The sequence below is a fragment of the Caretta caretta genome, chromosome 11 (assembly GCF_965140235.1).
Source record: "Caretta caretta isolate rCarCar2 chromosome 11, rCarCar1.hap1, whole genome shotgun sequence".
Classification (NCBI taxonomy): Eukaryota; Metazoa; Chordata; order Testudines; family Cheloniidae; genus Caretta; species Caretta caretta.
In genome coordinates this window covers 39,886,405-39,907,536 of record NC_134216.1, presented here as the reverse complement: position 1 = coordinate 39,907,536, position 21,132 = coordinate 39,886,405, and the positions used below count along the sequence as shown (strand labels likewise).

The window sequence follows — 21,132 nt, the reverse complement described above, 5'->3', positions numbered from 1 at the left end:
GATACTCATTTTAGCAAGATTTCCAGCCCAGCATTTCCTCCCAGTGACCATAAATCCATCCTCCTCTGTCAGAGTGCTCCTGACTGGCCAATGCCTGAAGCATTAATCCAAAGGGTTAAAATTATTTATTTAACAAGCACAAAGTTAATATTTTAATAGCCCATTTTTCTTAAATGCACCTAACGAGCTACAAAGATATAAGACTTACTTTTCAAAAGTTGATTTAGCTGCACATAATGAGATTTGTTTTGTTGGCGTATAAACTCTGTTTGTAGATTCTGGTCCACATCCATGCTGCCTTGGTTTAAATTAAAATGGTTTTTCACATAATGAAACACAAATAAAATATCGCCATTAACTGAAATATAATTATGTTCATTCCATTGATACTTGTAAGCTTGTGGCTACCCAAGATTAATCCCATCTGCCCTTTGTCCCATCAAAAATCCAAAGCAAACAAAAAGGCTGTGATCTGTACAATGGCTTCAATACATGTTTCTATTTTTTCCCTTTCATTTAAATGTATATTGTGATATAAAAACCCAGTGCTGAATTTAGCCCCCATTGGAGGCAAATCATTAACCTGAATATTTATGTCTTTCTTTATATAGATTATGTACAACAGAGATAACTGTATTTCTGTTTATGTACAAGAAATGCTGAATAGGGTGCAGCTGTTTCAAACTTTGACAGTCAATAAAATGGTTAAAAATGTAAATTATTTTATCATCACATCTTTGTGGTACAAGACTACCATCCCACAGCATATCAGTCTCCGCAAGGACCAGTCTTTAGCAACTAGCCTAAGCCACAGAAGACAAATTTTACCTGATTAGTGCCCCATCCATGTTGAGAACATTCCCCTGTTCTTCTACACATACTAAATGTTGCAGTTAATGAAAAGAATTATATTTTATTTAATGGCATGTGCTGATTAAATGAATCAGTAGTGGAAATCACATTTATTGATTATCAGTTCTTGGCTATATCATCAGCTTCCCTGTGTGTTTACAGTAGGGGTGTAAAATGTTAACCTGCCTTAACTGTTAACCCCTAGGCCAGCCAGCTGGAGTGGCTCCAGCTGCACCACCTGGCCAGAGCAGCCCCAGCTGGTTTACTATTTAAACGAAATATTTTTACATCATTTAAACGGTTTACTTTTTAAACGGTATTTACATCCCTAGTTTACAGCTCACAAACATTCACTATGCCTTTTTAATAACTCTCTCAGAATGACAATGACAACTGATTTATGGAACTGAATATGCTTCCCAAAAAGAGCATATGTAGCTTTCTACACTAAAGCACAAAAATATAAAGTTGGGATCACAGAGAAATTAATTTTCAACATTGATTTTTGCATCTTGAAGCTTCAAATCCCCAAAACATGTCATTTGAAGTCTTGAAAGTAGATCAATAACATCAATAATCTCCACAAATAACCAAATCATCATCAAAATGATCAAGTCAGTGAATATATGAAGCTGCCAGCTAACTGGGTGCTAAGTTAATTATTTATCTTCATTTTTATTTCAGAAAATAGAAACTCCAGTAGACACCATTTCACAAATAACGACAGATCGTTCACTGGAAAAAGATATTTTCTCCAGTTACAAAATCTGAGGGAATGTTTGTTTGGCTCCTATTACCTTTCAAAATCCCAGACACTTTTAAAATCCAATTACATTAGCTCACATAGGTGATAAAGCTACTCAGACATGGAATACAACAAAAAAATCCGTGGACAGATGGAGTTTAATATCTATTCCTCAACAATATTGATATAGACAGTATTCAGCTAAAAACAAGAATTAAACTGAATAAGATACTCTTGGATTTAAATAATAAAGTATTACTTAGTTTTGAGAAAATTAGAATAAATGCATGCAAATGGAGAAAATGCAACATATATGTTGTCTGTACAAAGTACATATTGGCGTATTTTGTATATGATATATCTCCTATATACCTTGGATCATTAGCCTGAAGTTGTCTTTAACTAATGCTTTTCCTTAAGAATCTAGACCAAATTTCCAAAAGTGATTTTGAGTGCCCAACTTGAGCCTCTTTAAAAGGGGTCTGATATTCAAAGGGCAGGTGTTTAATACTTTCTGAAAAATCAGACTCCTTTAAAGTGTCTTAAAGTGGGCATCCAAAAATCACATTTGAAATTCATACCATACAAAACGTAAGAAGGCCTATACATAACTGATCAGGAATAGGCCTTTCTCATGAGTGGGAATGAATCAAATGCAATATAGCATTTAACTCCTATTTTCTCCTTTTAATTAAATATTAAAATAAATTCTATGCCTGTGATCATTACTACAGGTACTAACCAGTTTACACTGAATTGTCCAAGACCATTATAATGTAGTATTTCTATAAATTTAAGATTACTTTTCAAAATAACTTTTTAGAAGATTCACCAGATAAAGTCTACATAGAGCTGAATGTGAAGAAATAAATAGATCATATCCAGATGGCAGGGAAGATGTTCTCATATCTTTTATACACATTTTCTAACACAGGAAACAAGCATCCGTGAACTGAGTTTTGAAAATGTACAGGTAACTCTTCCAACTGTGTTAAGTGCTACAGAGGACCCTTAACTGAATAAGAGTTTTCAAACTTCAGTAAAAATATGGAGACAGTCTCAACATAATTATACAAACTAGGGGTTACATATTCGTATAAAATAAATACCTCCATTCAATTACTTGCCTGTAATAAAGCTCAGTGCAAGAAAAAAAGACAATACCCATTCTTACAACCTAATTACTCTTTTACTAGAGATTAATATTCCATTTTTTAAATATTTAGTGATATATTTAATATACACATTTTAATGAATTGCAGTTATATTTTACATAATGATTGTTCGGAGGTGGGGAGAGGAAGAGTCACAAATGGAATTTATTCCAATTCCAGCGATAAAAAAAAACCTAGTAACTAAAGCAATTTTATAGAGTCATATGGTAAGAGAAGTATCATAACATCAAGAACAGTCCACTTGGCAAGAATTTTAAGACCAAGTATTAAAAAGTGGCTTTAAAAAAATTGCATCTACAAGCTTTTCCACAAACCAGTACATTTTGCATGGGTATTTCCATTATTTTACAATTTCCAGGTAAATTATATTTGTGTGAAAACTGGGAGGTCAAAAGTCCAGCTACCTACTACCTACCAGATTACATGTGTAAATACAGTTTGCATGCACAAAAATATGAAAATGAATATATCCAGGAACAAGAGTTCCCTTTTAACAGTTTGACCCATTTAGTCTTTGGAGTTACTCCAGGTTTACACTTGTATAAATGAGATAAAAAACTGGCACTCCACACTGAGTTTTATGGACATGACAATAAAGGAAGGAAGGATATTTTGGAGCAATCATGGATAATCACCAGGGGACAAATTTTCAGACAGCCTTTAACAAGAATATTCACAATTTTTCATACATACCCTTTCATGTGTACAAAGTCTACAATCCAAATTTAGAAACCACTTCTAAAAAAATGTGATCTTAGATCATTTACTGTACTGTGGCACCTGCCCTTTGACTGCTTACATGGATGAAGGGATCTTGTCATGATGTGTGATCCTGTTCCACTGAAGTCGATGGGAGGTTTCTGTTGACTTTTATGGAAGCAGTCTAAGAGCCACGGTAACTTATTTTGGAAAAATTTTCACAGTTTTCACTTAACCTCATAAGAATCTTAAATATAATGGCTGATATTTTCAAAGTAATTGAGATCATTCACGGCCTGAACTTGCACTTATTATGGCTAATAGCAAAGCTCTTGCTGACTTCAGTGATACAGAATCTGGCTTTTAGATAAATCTTCCATTAAATTTTAATCAACTAATTTCAGTTTATACATGAATTCTATTATTATTTTCAAACCAAAAGAGTATGCACAACAGAAAATGTTTTCATAGTTTCTGAAAATTTTATGTAAGTATATTCTACAACAGTAAAAAAAAAAAAATCAAACAAAGAAAATAACTATTCAATAACTCAAAATTTAAAGGCCTTAATTTAAACAATATGTACTTCTACAATATCATCAAGATTTAAATTCTATTTTAAATACCCCATCTAAATAATAATGGTGCCAACTGAACCAAACGTTAATCCATGCATTTCCAGTCTTTCAAAATTAATTGGGTGACAAATGATTTCATTATCTAGCTCTAATTGCTTAAAAAGGCATGTAATAGATCAGCTGCAAAACCAAAGACATCATCTTACCATGGCATTGTTTGAATTGGTTCAATAACCACTTCTTCTAAAAAACAAATGAACAACAGCTGTTTCAAGTTCTGATTTACTTAATACAAATTCTGATTTTCAATTCTAAACTTTCTTTGACTGTGACAGATATTGTAAAACGTTTCAAAGTTGCAAATAAAATGTGCACTGCTAAACTACTCAAAAACTTGCTTACTGGATTTTTTTAAAATCATCAGGGAAAGCTAACACATAATAAAAAAAAAAAATTTTCTCCCCCCCAATACTAAATCATTATTAGGTCACTTACCTTTTGGACCAAACACATGTAATCTGCCATTTTGTCCATTCTTTTGGTCCTAAAATAACAACAATAGTAACATTAAAAATGAAACACGCTGTAATTACTTAAGACACCCATCCCGCATTTATGAGGGTTCTTGCAGTGATGCAAATTCCCAGTAACTTTAACAGAATTCCACACCAGCATTCAGAATTGGAGCTTTGAAATTTCTTCACCACACATACAAAAATTCAAATAGCAGTAGCTATTGTTTTTCAATAGCAATAGCTAAATAAAGAACAAAACACATCAATTGCCCATGAAAGAGATGCCGAAGTAAATCCTATGGAAAACTAAGTCTTACCTTTATGGTATCTATCCTTTCTAAACAGTTCTGCCTAGTAGAAAACACAGACATTTGTATTAACACATATACTCCTTGAACACTGGAATTTCTGTTTGTTCAAGTGGACATGTGGTAGCAAAACAAAATAAAATAAAATAAATCTGGAAGGCACCAAATTCTTACACAACTGCAATTACTGCAACAATTACTTAATCTGGCCTCTAAAGTCTGACTCAACAAAAAATACCCAGGCCTTTTCCCGGGTTTGTACTAGCCTAGGATGCTGGGTTCGCCATTAGGGCCCACACCCACACTAGAAAGAATTATAACCAGATTTATGATCTGATTCAGCAAAGCACTTAAGCACACACTTAAGTCCATCCCCTATTCTGTAAATCCCTTACGTTTTTACTACTGAGCTCACTAGGACTTAAATATGTCTTTAAGAGCTTTTCTGAATTGGAATATTAGTAGATACAAAACACTTTCAGCTGCAATGGTATTACTAATATTGTAAGTAAGCTATTTAGTGTAGACAGGGCACAGGTGATTACAATATGATTTCAGAAAATCTTGTTTCTCTATTGTGAGCCAACTTTCCTCAGTATAGGTTAGCCCTTATCTAAACTAGGACTTTTTATACTGTGTAGCACCAGTACACCACCACACAGCAATGATGTAACCAGGTGCAGGCATTTTAACCCACAGAGTGATTTTTTTTTAAATGTCCAATTTACACCAGTCTTTTCACCATTAGAGATTCATTAAAATAAACTTGCCATGCCCTACACTCTACGACTCCCTAATCTGGGTCCATGTAGTCCTCTTTTTTCTCCACTCCTATTAAAGCCATGAGGTTGGACCTTGTCAAGGTTCCTTCCCCACTCAGAACTCTAGGGTACAGATGTGGTGACCTGCATGAAAGACCCCCGAGGCTAATTCTTACCAGCTTAGGTTAAAAACTTCCTCCAAGTACAAACTTTGCCTTGTCCTTGAACCCTACGCTGCCACCACCAAGCGTGTTAAACAAAGAACAGGGAAAGAGTCCACTTGGAGACATCTTCCCCCCAAAATATCCCCCCCAAGCCCTACACCCCTTTTCCTAGGGAAGGCTTGATAAAAATCTTCACCAATTTGCATAGGTGAACACAGACCCAAACCCTTGGATCTTAAGAACAATGAAAAAGCAATCAGGATCTTAAAAGAAGAATTTTAATTAAAGAAAAAGTAAAAGAATCACCTCTGTAAAATCAGGGTGGTAAAAACCTTACAGGGTAATCAGATTCAAAACATAGAGAATCCCTCTAGGCAAAACCTTAAGTTACAAAAAGACACAAAAACAGGAATATACATTCCATTCAGCACAGCTTATTTACCAGCCATTTAAACAAAAGGAAATCTAACGCATCTCTAGCTAGATTACTTAGTAACTTAACAGAAGTTCTGAAGAGTTATGAAGAGCATTCCTGATCTGTTCCCGGCAAAAGCATCACACAGACAGACCAAACCTTTGTTCCCCCCTACCCCAGCTCTGAAAGTAACTTGTCTCCTCATTGGTCATTTTGGTCAGGTGCCAGCGAGGTTATCCTAGCTTCTTAACCCTTTACAGATGAAAGGGTTTTGCCTCTGGCCAGGAAGGATTTTATAGTTCTGTACACAGAAAGGTGGTTACCATTTCCCTTTATATTTATGACAGACCTACACAAGAAAATTACTCCAGAACTAGCAGGGGAGACATATCTTTGGTCTGTTAATGGCTAAGAATATTTCTTTAAGCTTCTTTACATTTCTAAAACTTATCTAAGAGACAACAGGTGGCAGACAGCTCCTGTTCATTAAACTACTGTGGAAGGAAGGAGGGAGCAAGAGGAGTCAAATAATGTTTCTGCTGTCTGGCATCGAGAACAAATATGTACAACACCCTACTCCTATGGAAACTTGCATGGCATACTATCGCTGACAAATAGAGGAGATAGCTCGCAGATTCAGGAGCAGCCTGTGGAGCTGTGCAACACAGAGAGGTCAGAATTATTGTGGGCCAGAAGCCACCTTGATAGGGACCTAATCAATATGGGACAGACTCAAAATGTTTAAAAAAACAGAATAAAAAAGTCTCCTTTGGGCTGGGAACAGGTATGAGTTAACTGAAAAGATACATTTTTCTCAACCAGAACTAAGCATCACTAGCACAAATCTATAATATTCAAAGTACAAGATGTGAATTTAACTGTTAAGGAAGTGCTTGAAAATATGACATTTTACAGTCATATCACAACAATTATAATAAATGCTATATTTAACCTTTTTTTATCTTTCACAATGTGCCCTTTTTGTATTAAAATTTTGATTTAACCACAGGGCATGACTCCTCTTGTGCTTGATCAATTTAATGCAATAGAAGAACCTTTAACATATGAAATGGTAATTGAATGTAACACTTTGTATTGTATCATTGCAAATCACAGTAAACAAATAAAACAATCCATTTTATATATATTATGGTTTTGGTACAAACTTCCAAAACCTAAAGAAGGAAGCTTTTTGGCCCCAAAGATTGCATATTATTATATACTGAGCCAATGAAAACTCATTTCACTTACTTTTAAATACGTATAAAGGAAAGAATAGACCAGGGATCGGCAACCTTTGGCCCGCGGCCTGCCAGGGAAAGCTGCTGGCGGGCCAGACAGGTTTGTTTACCTGCAGTGTCCGCAGGTTTGGCCAATCGCAGCTCCCACTGGCCGTGGTTCGCCTTCCCAGACCAATGGGGGCTGCGGGAAGGGCGGCCAGCACATCCCTTGGTGTGCACTGCTTTCCGCAGCCCCCATTGGCCTGGGACAGCGAACCACAGCCAGTGGGAGCTGCAATCGGCCAAAGCTGCAGACGCTGCAGGTAAACAAACCGGCCCGCGGCCTGCCAGGTTGCCAATCCCTGGAATAGACCAATAGATGGTGGATGTGGGAGGCGATCAGCAGATCGCCTTGACTCTTCCTCTACCACCAGGTCTCCCCAAATTCACACATCTCACATTTCTTTACAGCTTGCCTTACACAACAGAAAACTTCTGGAATTTTTTTGGGGCCTAGACTGCGTCTTTCTTTTCTTACCTTGACATTGTCAAGCAGGCTTCCAGAATAAATCCATCTAAACAGAAAGATGTACATGATGTATTAAGCACAACACAGAACAGACCATGTTTTTTCAAACTGTATATTTTTCTATTCACAATTAGTTCATTATCAAAGTGTACAGTTAACGTTGGGCGGACAAAGTTTCTATATATATACCAACGTACCACTTGATAATTATTAGTGAGCCTATAAGAAAATGGCAAAGAGTCCTGTGGCACCTTATAGACTAACCGACGTATTGGAGCATAAGCTTTCGTGGGTGAATACCCACTTCGTCGGATGCATGTAGTGGAGATTTCCAGAGGCAGGAAATTTCCACTACATGCATCCGACGAAGTGGGTATTCACCCACGAAAGCTTATGCTCCAATACATCGGTTAGTCTATAAGGTGCCACAGGACTCTTTGCCGCTTTTACAGATCCAGACTAACACGGCTACCCTTCTGATATAAGAAAATGGTTTATAAAACCGGACAACAGAAAATTTTTGAAGCACTGAATATTTCAAAACACTGAGCTATTAATGGATTGCTAAGATGTCAATTTATACATTACATTAGCACTTTTCACTTTATATATTAATTTTCTCCCTGACTTTACCTGGGTGTTCAAAAATCTCTGATACAATGCCATTTTTAAAAATGTTTCTGTATTATCTGTCTTCTTTTCCTTTATATATGGAGGACTGTAAATGTCACATAGAACAGACTTAGTGTTGGTGATGTGAGACTAACTCAAGAATCTTATCTTTGTACATTTCCTTTTTGATATCAAACTATTGTAAAATATAATTTTAAAAAAGTAAATTACAATTTTCTTAGTTTAACTATAATTCATTTGGTAGCACTCATCCTTGGACAAGAAGACTGTGGGTCCAAATTTCATACTAGAATTAGGGCTTATAACCAGTGCTGAAAATGCAATTAAGAATACTGTACCTCTGATGAGACATTAAACCAAGGTCCATATTGTCTATATCACATGGCTATCCAAGTAGAAGTTAATCACATAGAACTTTTAGAGTCAGGGATAAATCCCGTGGTCTTGTCAACATTCCTTTCCTCAGTTATAAAACAGTCTAAGTGTACAGTATAAGATAATATGAATCTTTGTTGAGTGCATAATGATCACTAATTTTTCTTGTTCTGCATAATGTTATTGTAAAACAATTTGGGTGCATAAAGCCAATTTATATTCAGTTTTTCTGGAAAGTTTAAAGACCAGACCCTGCTACCATATAATCAAGGGCAAATTCCCATTGACATCACTCAGAAGACACCTAAAATATTTTTCACAAGTTACATTTATTCAGTAGACTAAAGGAGATTTTTAAAATCTTGTGAAGTTCTATTATTCTGTATGGTCTTCCTTCCTTTCTAAAGGTTTTAGAACTATTTGTTCATTAACACTCTTCTGTGAATGAATGTAGATCAAATTTAGAAAACAGCCAGGAAGAGACGTGAAAGCCAGGAAGAACTGTGAAATACTGCAGTACTCTAGAGTAACATCTACCTAAGCATACTCAATGGAGTCCCTGGTCATCAATGGCATGTGCTCAATGGCTTGCCGTATATTCCAAATATGTTATACTGAACCATTGACTCTATGCTGAAAGGACAGAGCATACATGGTATAGACGATCTAACGTATTCATCAACTGCCAACAGAAGATATTTTAACAACCTTCTTTCCTTCTGAATAATTATAAACCAGAAATAGGGCCAGTTTTCTTTATAAAAAAATTGTGTGTATCATTATATAAATAAATACAGACAATTAAAAACCTTTTGGGATCACTGAACCAAAAAAACTACAGCAAGATGACTTTATAAATGTAAGAAGTATGTACAATTAACTGAATAAATACAGACTGTTAGACAGTTCATTTCCAAAGTTTGCATATGGTACACGGAGTTCCAGTTTTATGACACAGCCAGGTGTGCAGTACAGTTTCAAAGGTCCAGATGCAGGAAGGGACTTAGGTGTTGTGATGCTGATCATTGTAGCACCTGGCTTCTAGAAAAATCACAAGAACAGCACTGTGATCCACAAAGCCTGAGGTAGGCGCCTAAGCTCCTATACAATGAATGGGGAGAGATAGGAGCCTTAGACTGTGATCTTCAAAGCCAGCATACTAGGTGGGCAGCCACCGAAGCCAACCAATGGGCAACATCAATCAGATGTGTGCTAAAACCTGTCCGTCTCATGGAGATAGGTGCCTAAGTCTAGGGTGCAGGGAGGTGCCTATCTCTGCTTGCAATCCACAAACCAGGGAAGACAGGCATTTGAAGCCTAAGTCACATGCAGGGGCCCAATATGGTAGACTTACTCAGAGACTACCTACTGGATCAGACCCTTCAGGTGAGTTCATACAAAACAGACGGGAGGAGGAGGAGGAAGAGGACCACCTCCCTTACACCCTTTTGCCTAGCAGATAGGATACTCACCCAGGAAGTGGGAGGCCCTCAGTTCAAGTCCACCCTCCTTCTGAGGAAAAGTGATTTGAACAGATGCGTGTTATGAAATATTCCAACGTGGGTCTCCCTCAAATCCTGCATGTTGAAGTTGTTCCACTTCTATTAAATAATTGAATAATTAAATATTAATTGGGACAGGGAAAGCATTACAATGCCTCATGGTTAGGGCAGTCACCTGAGAAGTGGACAATCCCTGTTCAAATCCGCTGTCCCTCTCAGCAGGAGAGGGGACTACGTGAGTAGCCTATCCACGAGTTTATAAGGGAATTCTTCCTCCTCCGACCCAAACTCCTGGCTGTCTTGTGTGAACTCACCTGAGGGGCAAGATCTGTTAGGTGGCCTCTGCTCATGCCTCCCAGATCAGGTCCCCACACGCAACTTAGGCAGCTGAATGACTATCTTCCCCAGCTTGTGACTTGCTCTGGAACTCAGGCAGGAGATACATGCCCAAGTAACTAAAGCATGCACACTGAAGCCTGACTCAGGGAGGAAATGGGCGCCCAGCTGCCTAGTGAGACTGCAGCACACATGCTCAGTGATAAAAACTTAGGCGCTGAATGAGTTGAGGCATGTCAAGGTTCCTTCCCCACTCTGAACTCTAGGGTACAGATGTGGGGACCTGCGTGAAAAACTCCTAAGCTTACTTTTACCAGCTTAGGTTAAAACTTCCCCAAGGTACAAACTATTTTACCCTTTGCCCTTGGACTTCCACTGCCACCACCAAATGTTTATCTGGGTTTATTTTTATTAGGAAAGCGTTGTTTGGAAATGTCTTTCCCCCCAAAATCCTCCCAACCCTTGCACCCCACTTCCTGGGGAAGGTTTGGTAAAAATCCTCACCAATTTGCATAGGTGACCACAGATCCAAACCCTTGGATCTTAAGAACAATGAAAAAGCATTCAGTTTCTGAAAAGAAGGATTTTAATAGAAGTAAAAAGTAAAAAAGAATCACCTCTGTAAAATCAGGATGGTAAATACCTTACAGGGTAATTAGATTCAAAACACAGAGAATCCCTCTAGGCAAAACCTTAAGTTACAAAAAGACACACAGACAGGAATATCCATTCTATTCAGCACAGCTTAGTTTCTCAGCCATTTAAAGAAATCATAATCTAACACATATCTAGCTAGATTACTTACTAAGTTCTAAGACTCCATTCCTGTTCTGTCCTCGGCAAAAGCATCACACAGACAGACACAGACCCTTTGTTTTCCTCCCTCCTCCCAGCTTTTGAAAGTATCTTGTCTCCTCATTGGTCATTTTGGTCAGGTGCCAGCGAGGTTATCCTTGCTTCTTAACCCTTTACAGGTGAAAGGATTTTTCCTCTGGCCAGGAGGGATTTTAAAGGTGTTTACCCTGCCCTTTATATTTATGACAAGGCACCTACAGGGTTAGAAGGCAATTGAGCAGGAGTTTTATGGATAACAGCGGTGCCTGAAAATGAGACTTAACTGCCTAAGTACCATCGTGGATCACACCCAATTCATGATCTGAATTTATGTTTTTACCGTGAGGAGGTGTTGAAAAGATTTCCCTTCATTTTTAATTTGAAACTTGGAAGCAGGACTGGGAATTCACATATGTATTTCCATACTAAGTCTCTAAGCTTGTTAGCAGATTCTTACTCCTTGGTCTGTGCAATTTCCTGGAAAGCAGAGATGTGAACTACATAATTCACAGGATAACACCACTAAGTAGATCCACATCACTATACTGCTATTAGCTTTGAAAAAGCGTGAATGTGGCCACTCTGAAAGACAAGCTGCAAATATGAGGGACATTTCTTAAAAAAAATGAAAAAAAACCCCTTCCGTTTGAGAAAATAAAAACATCTGGATGAAAAAAATATGCTTACTTATGATTTTACAAGCAAATATAATAGCTACAGTTTTTTAAATTCAAATGTTGGAAATAATAACACAATTCTTCACTTTTAAAACAATTGTATTAATTGATAACTTATAACAAGTACCATCTGGTCCAATCACTTCCAGCATTCCAGAGACCTGAAAAAATTGACAGGAAAAAAATTCAAGTTATCATTAAGAAACACATTTTATTTTATGGGGACAGTAAACAAATTTGTTGGATGAATATCGATATTCATCCGACTAGATAATTCTTCAAAATGTTCTTTTAAACAGAATCAGTTAGCCTGTTATGTGACAAACTTTCTATATGCTACAAATTGTCTGATTGCATACCTCAGATAGATGTCTACAACTTTTCTTCTGACTCAAAAACAGAACTATTTGTGAAAGGGATTGACATGAAGTATACAAAAATATATTCCTGTGACATACAATTTCCTAACTGTATGTTAAGCAGCTACAAAAAGCCCAATTCCATATAATGACAGTAAAAAAGATCAGCTCTCCAACTCCTTAACTGGTAGTGTTTGTGGATCCCTGGTAGCAGTCGCCCAATGCCTCTCTCCCCTATTTACTAGTATGGGTTTTTGTGCTCCCCCAATCTGCTATCCCCTTTTGAAAAAGGGTTCTACTTGGCCAGCTGTATTTCTATTGTTGTATTTGGTCACTGGTGTAACAGAGTGGAGAATCATACACAGTGAAACTTAAGAAATCATTGGGAAAAAAAATCTGACAGTAGACTTCTTGGCATTTTTATACATACCCTTCTCAGAGGAGAATTTAGCACTAAGTTCATCAGATAATTATGTAACTGTACACCTATATTTTTCTAAACAAAATCATGTGAATTCAGTGCTCATCAAAACCAGTGAAAGAGGGACTTCAGTCTCCAGGGCTGTCAGTCTGGGACAATGACAGTAAAAGCTTTCCTATATTGCCCTGCCAATATGGCACTAATCTGATTTGAATGGACCATCTCTATGGGTTGGAGGGTAATGCATTCTTCATGCCCATTTAGTCCGTGGCTTTACTGCTGAAACTAATAGCAATTATGGTGATAATTTTTACGATGTGGATACTTTTTCACTAGTAGCCATACTGAGAACACCAATCACATCTCATGCAGCCATCAGATGGTAACTTCTCAAGCACTAAGGGTATGTCTACACTACGAAATTAGGTCCAATTTATAGAAGTCGATTTTTAGAAAGAGATTTTATACAGTCGATTGTGTGTGTCCCCACTAAGCGAATTAAGTCAGCGGAGTGCGTCCACAGTACCGAGGCTAGTGTCGACTTTCAGAGCGTTGCACGGTGGGTGGCTATCCCACATTTCCCGCAGTCTCCGCTGCCCATTGGAATACTGGGTTGAGCTCCAAATGCCTTATGGGGCAAAAACATTATCTCGGGTAGCTTTGGTACAGGTCATCAGTCATCCCTCCCTCCGTAAAAGAAATGGCAGACAATCGTTTCGCACCTTTTTTCCCCGTGCGGCTGCCATACTGCTTTCAGCATACAGTGCACTAGGTCTGCAAACCATAGTCATCGAATGACCGCTTCCACTGCCACTCTGCTCTCCTGCTGCTATGAATCCACCTCACAGATCCTCTATATGACCATCGTCATCCACCGCTTCCGCTGCCACTCTGCTCTCCTGGTGGTCTTGCAGGTCCTCTGTCGTCATCTGCCGCTTCTGCTGCAACTCTGCTTGGCTGCTCTTGTCTTTCCATACCACGGCAAGCGTGCAGCCCGCTCAGCTGTTGTGTTCTGGCAGCAGACGGTACAGTAGGTCTCCAAACTGGTCATCCAACCACCACTTCCCCTGCAACTCTGCTCTCCTGCAGACGCCATACCACGGCAAGCATGCAGCCCGCTCAGATCACCGCGCAGTTATGAGTATTGTAAATACCTCGCGCATTATGCAGTATATGCAGAACCAGAACCTGCAAAAGCAAGCGAGGAAGCGATGGCAGCGCAGCGATGAGGACATGGACATAGACTTCTCTCAAAGCATGGGCACCGGCAATTTAGCCATCCTGGTGGCAATGGGGCAGGCTCATGCCATGGAATGCCGATTCTGGGCCCGGGAAACAAGCACAGACTGGTGGGACCGCATAGCGTTGCAGGTCTGGGATGATTCCCAGGGGCTGCAAAACTTTTGCATGAATAAGGGCACTTTCATGGAACTTTGTGACTTGCTTTCCCCTGCCCTGAGGCGCAAGAATATCAAGATGAGAGCAGCCCTCACAGTTCTCAAGCGAGTGGTGATAGCCCTCTGGAAGCTTGCAACACCGGACAGCTACCAGTCAGTCGGGAATCAATTTGGAGTGGGCAAATCTACTGCAGGGGCTGCTGTGATCCAAGTAGCCAATGCAATCACTGAGTTGCTGATATCAAGGGTAGTGACTCTGGGAAATGTGCAGGTTACAGGTGATGGCTTTGCAGCAATGGGATTCCCTAACTGTGGTGGGGCGATAGACGGAACCCATATCCCTTATCTTGGAACCGGAGCACCAAGGCAGCCAGTACATAAACCTGAAGGGGTACTTTTCAATGGTGCTGCAAGCACTGGTGGATCTCACGGGACGTTTCACCAACGTCAACGTGGGATGGCCGGGAAAGGTACATGACACTTGCATCTTTAGGAACTCTGGTCTGTGGGAATGGCTGCAGCAAGGGACTTACTTTCCAGACCAGAAAATAACCATTGGGGATGTTGAAATGCCTATAGTTCTCCTTCGGGACCCAGCCTACCCCTTAATGCCATGGCTCATGAAGCCATACACAGGCACCCTGGACAGTAGTCAGGAGCTGTTCAACTATAGGCTGAGCAAGTGCAGAATGGTGGTAGAATGTGGATTTGGATGTTTAAAAGTGCGCTGGTGCAGTTTACTGACTCAGTTAGACCTCAGTGAAACCAATATTCCCATTGTTATTACTGCTTGCTGTGTGCTTCACAATATCTGTGAGAGTAAGGGGGAAGACGTTTATGGCGGGGTGGAAAGTTGAGGCAAATCGCCTGGCCGCTGATTACGCACAGCCAGACACCAGAGCGATTAGAAGAGCACAGCAGGGCGCGCTGCGCATCAGAGAAGCTTTGAAAAACAGTTTCATGGCTGACCAGGCTACGGTGTGACAGTTCTGTTTGTTTCTCCTTGATGAAAACCCATCCCCTTGGTTCATTCTACTTCCCTGTAAGCCAATGGCCCTCCCCTCTCCACTTCAATCACTGCTTGTAGAGGCAATAAAGCCATTGTTGTTTCAAATTCATGCATTCTTTATTAATTTGTCACACAAATAGGGGGATAACTGCCAAGGCAATCCGGGAAGGGTGGGGAAGGAGGAGGGAAGGACAAGGCACAATGCACTTCAAAACTTATTGAATGACAGCCTTCTGTTGCTTGGGCAGTCCTCTGGGGTGGAGTGGTTGGGTGCTCGGAGCCCCCGCGTTTTTGGGCATCTGGGTGAGGAGGCTATGGGACTTGGGGAGGAGGGTGATTGATTACACAGGGGCTGCAGTGGCAGTCTGTGCCTTTCCTGCACCTCAACCATACACCGGAGCATATCAATTTGATCCTCCAGTAGCCGCGGCATTGCATCCTGCCTCCTCTCATGACGCTGCTGCCACCTCTCCTGTTGCTCCAGCCATCTATCCTCTTGCACGTCCCTCCAGTCCTCGTGTTCATTTTGTGCTTTTCTGGACTCTGACATTGTCTGCCTCCACGCATTCTGCTGGGCTCTTCCAATGCGGGAGGACTGCATGAGCTCAGAGACAATTTCATCGCGCATGCGTTTTTTTCCACTTTCTTAACTGCGCTAGCCTCTGGGACGGAGATGCTAGGGGCAGCGTTGAAACATTTGCAGCTGCGGGAGGAAAAAAAAGGGAGAGTAAAATTGAAAAAGACACATTGGCCATTTAAAAGGAGGGGCTGATGTTTTCAAGTTAACGTGCAGCATAAACCCAATGAAACCCCCCTCACACCCAATTCTCTGGGATGATTGCTTCACCCCTCCCCACACCGCGTGGCTAACAGTGGGAATGATTTCTTTTCAGCCACAGGCAAACAGCCCAGCAGGAATGGCCACCTCTGAATGTCCCCTGAATAAAATTCACCTATTTCAACCAGGTGACCATGAATGATATCACCCTCCTGAGGATAACACAGAGAGATAAAGAACAGATGTTGCTTGAATGCCAGCAAACACCGGGACCACATGCTGCCATGCTTTCTTATGCAATGATCCCAGACTATGTGCTACTGGCCTGCTGTGGTAAAGTGTCATATCGTGGGGGACGAATTAAGGCTGCCCTCCCCAGAAACCTTTTGTAAAGGCTTTGGGAGCATCTCCAGGACAGCTTCATTGAGATGTCCCTGGAAGATTTCAGCTCCATCGCCAGAGATGTTAACAGACTTTTCCAGTAGCTATACTGGCCGAGAATGCATCCCAAGTCTTCAGGGCAAATTAATCATTAAACACGCTTGCTTTTAAACAGTGTATTATATTTACAGAGGTACACTCACCAGAGGTGCCTTCTCCTCCTTCAAGGTCCGGAAGCCCGGGTTGAGAGGGTATTGGCTCCAGAGCGATAAACAGTTCCTGGCTGTCAGGGAGAACGGTTTCTCCGCTTGCCTGGCGTGCACTATCATCTTCCTCATCCCCAAAATCCTCATCCCTGTTGCGTGAGACTCCCTTGCAGGAGTCCACGTACAGGTATGGTGTAGTTGTAGGGTAACCCCCTAGAATTGCATGCAGCTCATCATAGAAACGGCATGCTTGGGGCTCTGACCCTGAGCAGGTGTTTGCCTCTGATTTTTTGATAGGCTTGCCTGAGCTCCTTAAGTTTCATGTGGCACTGCTGTGGGTCCCTGTTATAGCCTCTGTCCTTCATGCCCTTGGAGATTTTTTCAAATATTCTGGCATTTCATCTTTTGGAACGGAGTTCTGATCGCACGGATTCGTCTCCCCATACAGCGATCAGATCCAGTACCTCCCATTCGGATCATGCTGGAGCTCTTTTGCGACTTCTGGGACTCCACGGTCACCTCTGCTGATGAGATCTGCACAGTCACCTGTGTTGATCAGCTTGCCACAGTGGCCAAACAGGAAATGAAATTCAAAAGTTTGCGGGGCTTTTCCTGTCTACCTGACCAGTGCATCCAAGTTGAGAGTGCTGTCCAGAGGAGTCACAATGGAGCACTCTGGCCTCCAGGAGCTATCCCAATACCGTCAAATTGCATCCACACTACCTCAAATTCGACCCGGCGATGTCGATTTCAGCGCTAATCCCCTCATTGGGGAGGAGTACAGAAATCGATTTTAAGAGCCCATTAAGTTGACAAAGATGGCTTTGTTGTGTTGACGGGTGCAGGGTTAAATCGATCTAATGCTGCTAAATTCGACCTAAACTCGTAGTGTAGACCAGGGCTAAGAACACGAGCTGTAATGGACTGATGCTGTAGACATGAACATTTCTGTACCTCACTACCAGTGACCTGTGCCAGCCAAAATGTTTTAAATATGCAGACAATGGAACTTACCAAATCCTATAGTCTACAGTGTAAATATGTACTTAGGTTCAAAAAAATAGCTGATTTTTTTTTCTTATAGAAATTAAGCACCTTTACAAAGGTTACCACTCACATTAATAACTTTTACCTTTGTTTTAATATACAAAAAAGGGATTTCAGTGAAGTCGGGACTATTCATGTGTCAGATTGTACTTTAAACTAAATTAGCTTTCAAGTTATACAAGCGTATTTTTACATGCTTTTGAAACCAGCAAACCCATATATTTCATTCTCAGCTTTAAAAAGCTTTCTGTTAACAAAAAAAAAAAAAAACAAACCTTCTTTAGACTTGGTATACCAAATTTCTGCCTAGGAGTAGGGGAGATTTTACAGAAAAATTACAAAGTTCTGAAAAAGAGAGTTTTATAATGGAAGCACTGACACAATCTTAACTCTCAACAACATGAACTGTGATGATATAATACCAGATACTAAAAACAAAATTAGGCCTAACAAGACAGTGCAATAAAAATGTCTTGATGTCAAGTGGCTTTCACCAACGAGATATTGAGTAACTGTGTGTAGGATTTACAACTGTGCAGGATGCATTCCTGAGATCCTGATTGCTATATGCACATCTGAGATATGAAGGATATTTGCATCAAGTGTCTTGTGCTGAATTCTTGAAAATCCTGTCTATCAAAAAAATGGGGAGTTAACGTTTGAAAATAGAAGAGCCAACAGGTAGTTTCAATCCATGCCACAAAAGCAGATGAAATTTGACCATTTACATTAAAAAAGTACCATAAATTATTGGAGTATTACCAAGACTACATTTAAGGTGTGGGGGGAGACTTTAAAGAATAGGAAACAATAAATAATTCATATAATAAAGTATATAGAGCCTTACACAACCCAGGAAGATCAAAGTAAAAGATAAATTCTACTCTTGATTAGGACAGCAATTACTAATGCCCATAATGTGCCTGCATTAGAAGGCAGAATTTGACACTAATTAAGCCACAAATCACTCCTATGAGTAGGGACCTACCAAATTCACATTCCATTTTGGTCAATTTCACGGTCATAGGATTTTAAAAATTTTATTATTTCAGCTATTTAAGTCTGAAATTTCACAGTGTTGTAATTGTAGTGGTCCTGACCCAAAAGAGAAGGGGTTCCCAAGGGGGTTGTGCTACTGGTACCCTTACTCCTGCACTGCCGGTGCTGCCTTCAGAGCTGAACAGCTGGAGAGCAGCGGCCGTCAGTCGGGAGCCCAGCTCTGAAGGCAGAGAAGTCACCAGCAGCAGCACAGAAGTAAGGGTGGCAATGGTATGGTATTGCCACCCCTTACTTCTGCACTGCTAGGGGGTGGGGGTGTGGGGGGGTGTGCTGCCTTCAGAGCTGGATGTCCGGCCAACAGCGGCCACTCTCCGCCCACCCAGCTCTGAAGGCAGCACAGAAATAAGGGTGGCAATACCATGACACCCCTAAACTAACCTTGTGACCCCCCCTGCAACTCCCTTTTGCTTCAGGACCCCCCAATTTGAGAAACACTGGTCTCCCCTGTGAAATCTGTACAGTACTGTATAGGGTAAAAGCATGCAAAAGACAAAAACTGAATTTTACCTTGCCCCGGGGCTGCAGCCGGGTTGGGGGGGGGGGGGGAGAGGAAGAATCTCTTACCTTAGGGGCTGCAGTGGGCAGCCTGGGGGGGGGGAAGAATCTCTTACCTTAGGGGCTGCAGTGGGCAGCCTGGGGGGGGTGGGGGGTGGAGGAAGAATCTCTTACCTTGGGGGCTGCAGCGGGCAGCCTGCGGGGCAGGGGGCAGAGGAAGAATCTCTTACCTTGGGGGCTGCAGTGGGCAGCGTGGGGGGGGGGGGAGGCGGAGGAAGAATCTCTTACCTTGGGGGCTGCAGTGGGGGGTCGGGGGTGGGAGAACCTCTTACCTTGGGGGTTGTCGTCCTGGGAGCCCGTGGGGCCCAGACCACATCACACCTGGAGACAAAAGCAGGGTGTTTAGAAGCAGGGGCCGCACCCCCCAGGCACGGAAAGGCGCCGGGAAAGAAGCAGCAGACCCGCTACCTGTTCATATCGCAGGCCGAGCGCGCTGGCGGGGTGACCGGCTCCCTCCTACTAGGACCGGAGCGCGGGAGCCGGGCCTGGCTGCCGGAGCGTGACCATGGCAACAGCGGCGCCAAGGCGCGGAGCCCAGGAGAACAGGGCCCGGCCTGCAACGCTCCGGCAAAACTAAGGGGTCCGGGCCGGCTCCGCCCGCGGCCTCCCTCTTGCCGGGAGGGGGGGCACTCCCGCGTCTGGGGGCGGGCAGCGGGGAGCCCGGCGCCTGCTGCTCCTTCAAACCGGCAGGCCCCGGATTGTCTCGGGGCGGCAAAGCAGCTCGTGTGCGGCTGGCTTCGCCGGCGGCGCTCCGCCCTCTTGCCCCGCGGAAGGCACCAACACTGACTCTCCAAAACATAGGTTGCTCATGGATATGAAAAAAACCACACCCCTGAGCAACTAGGGTGGTCAACTGTCTAATCTCCCAAACCCAAACCCCCTTGCCCCACCCCTTACCCCCAAGGCCCCGCCCCTTCTCTGAGGCCCTGCCCCTGCTCACTCCATCCCACCTCCCTCCGTCGCTCGCTCTCCTCCACCCTCACTCACTTTCTCCAGGCTGGGGCAGGGGTTTGGGGTGCAGGACGGGGCTCCAGTCTGGGGCAGGGGGTGGGGGTGCAGGCTCTGGGAGGGAGTTTGAGTGCTGGAGGGGGCTCAGGGCTGGGGCAGAGAGTTGGGGTGCAGGAGTGTGTGTGTGTGGGTTCTGGGAGGGAGTTAGGGTGCAGAAGGGGGTTCAAGGCTGGGTCAGAAGGTTGGGATGCAGGAGGGGATGTGGGCTTCAGCTGAGAATGGGGATGAGGGATTTGGGGTGCAGGAGTGGGCTCAGGGCTGGGGTGCAGTGTGCAGGCTCTGGGAGGGAGTTTGGGTGCAGGAGGGAGCTCAGGGCTGTGGGGTAGGCTCTGAGAGAAAGTTTGAGTGCAGGAGGGGGTGTGGGATGCGGGCTCCAGCTGGGCAGCGCTTACCTGGGGCAGTTCCCAGAAGTGGCAGCATGTCTCTGTGGCTCCTACGTGCAGGCAGGGGCAGCCAGGCCTGCAGCTTCTATTGGCCGCCATTCCTGGCCAAAGGGAGTTGCGGAGTTGGTGCTCAGGGCGGAGGCAGCTCACAGAGACACCCTGGCCACCCCTGCCTGTGCCTAGGAGCCACAGGGACATGTCACTGCTTCCA

The 21,132-nt window shown here is 42.3% G+C and overlaps 1 protein-coding gene across 19 annotated transcripts in view; it reads right to left on the bottom strand.

Annotated features, from left to right (window-relative positions):
* Positions 1-20,398, bottom strand: part of ERICH2 (glutamate rich 2) — a 45,576-nt gene extending 25,178 nt beyond the window's left edge. The window contains exons 1-8 of one of the 19 annotated variants that reach the window (XM_048869446.2): positions 19,939-20,396; positions 19,803-19,851; positions 12,446-12,479; positions 7,971-8,007; positions 4,882-4,915; positions 4,545-4,593; positions 4,256-4,292; positions 209-298 (exon numbers count right to left, since the gene is read on the bottom strand). In XM_048869446.2, the coding sequence (XP_048725403.1) occupies positions 209-298; positions 4,256-4,292; positions 4,545-4,593; positions 4,882-4,915; positions 7,971-8,007; positions 12,446-12,479; positions 19,803-19,851; positions 19,939-19,946 (338 nt within the window). In that variant the 5' untranslated portion in view covers positions 19,947-20,396. Of the gene's footprint in view, positions 1-204; positions 299-4,255; positions 4,293-4,544; positions 4,594-4,881; positions 4,916-7,970; positions 8,008-9,865; positions 10,312-11,981; positions 12,119-12,445; positions 12,480-19,802; positions 19,895-19,938 lie in introns of those variants that run through there. The other 18 variants (XM_075117953.1, XM_048869459.2, XM_075117955.1 and 15 more) reach the window with 18 other exon arrangements.
* Between the last annotated feature and the right edge of the window lie 734 nt (positions 20,399-21,132).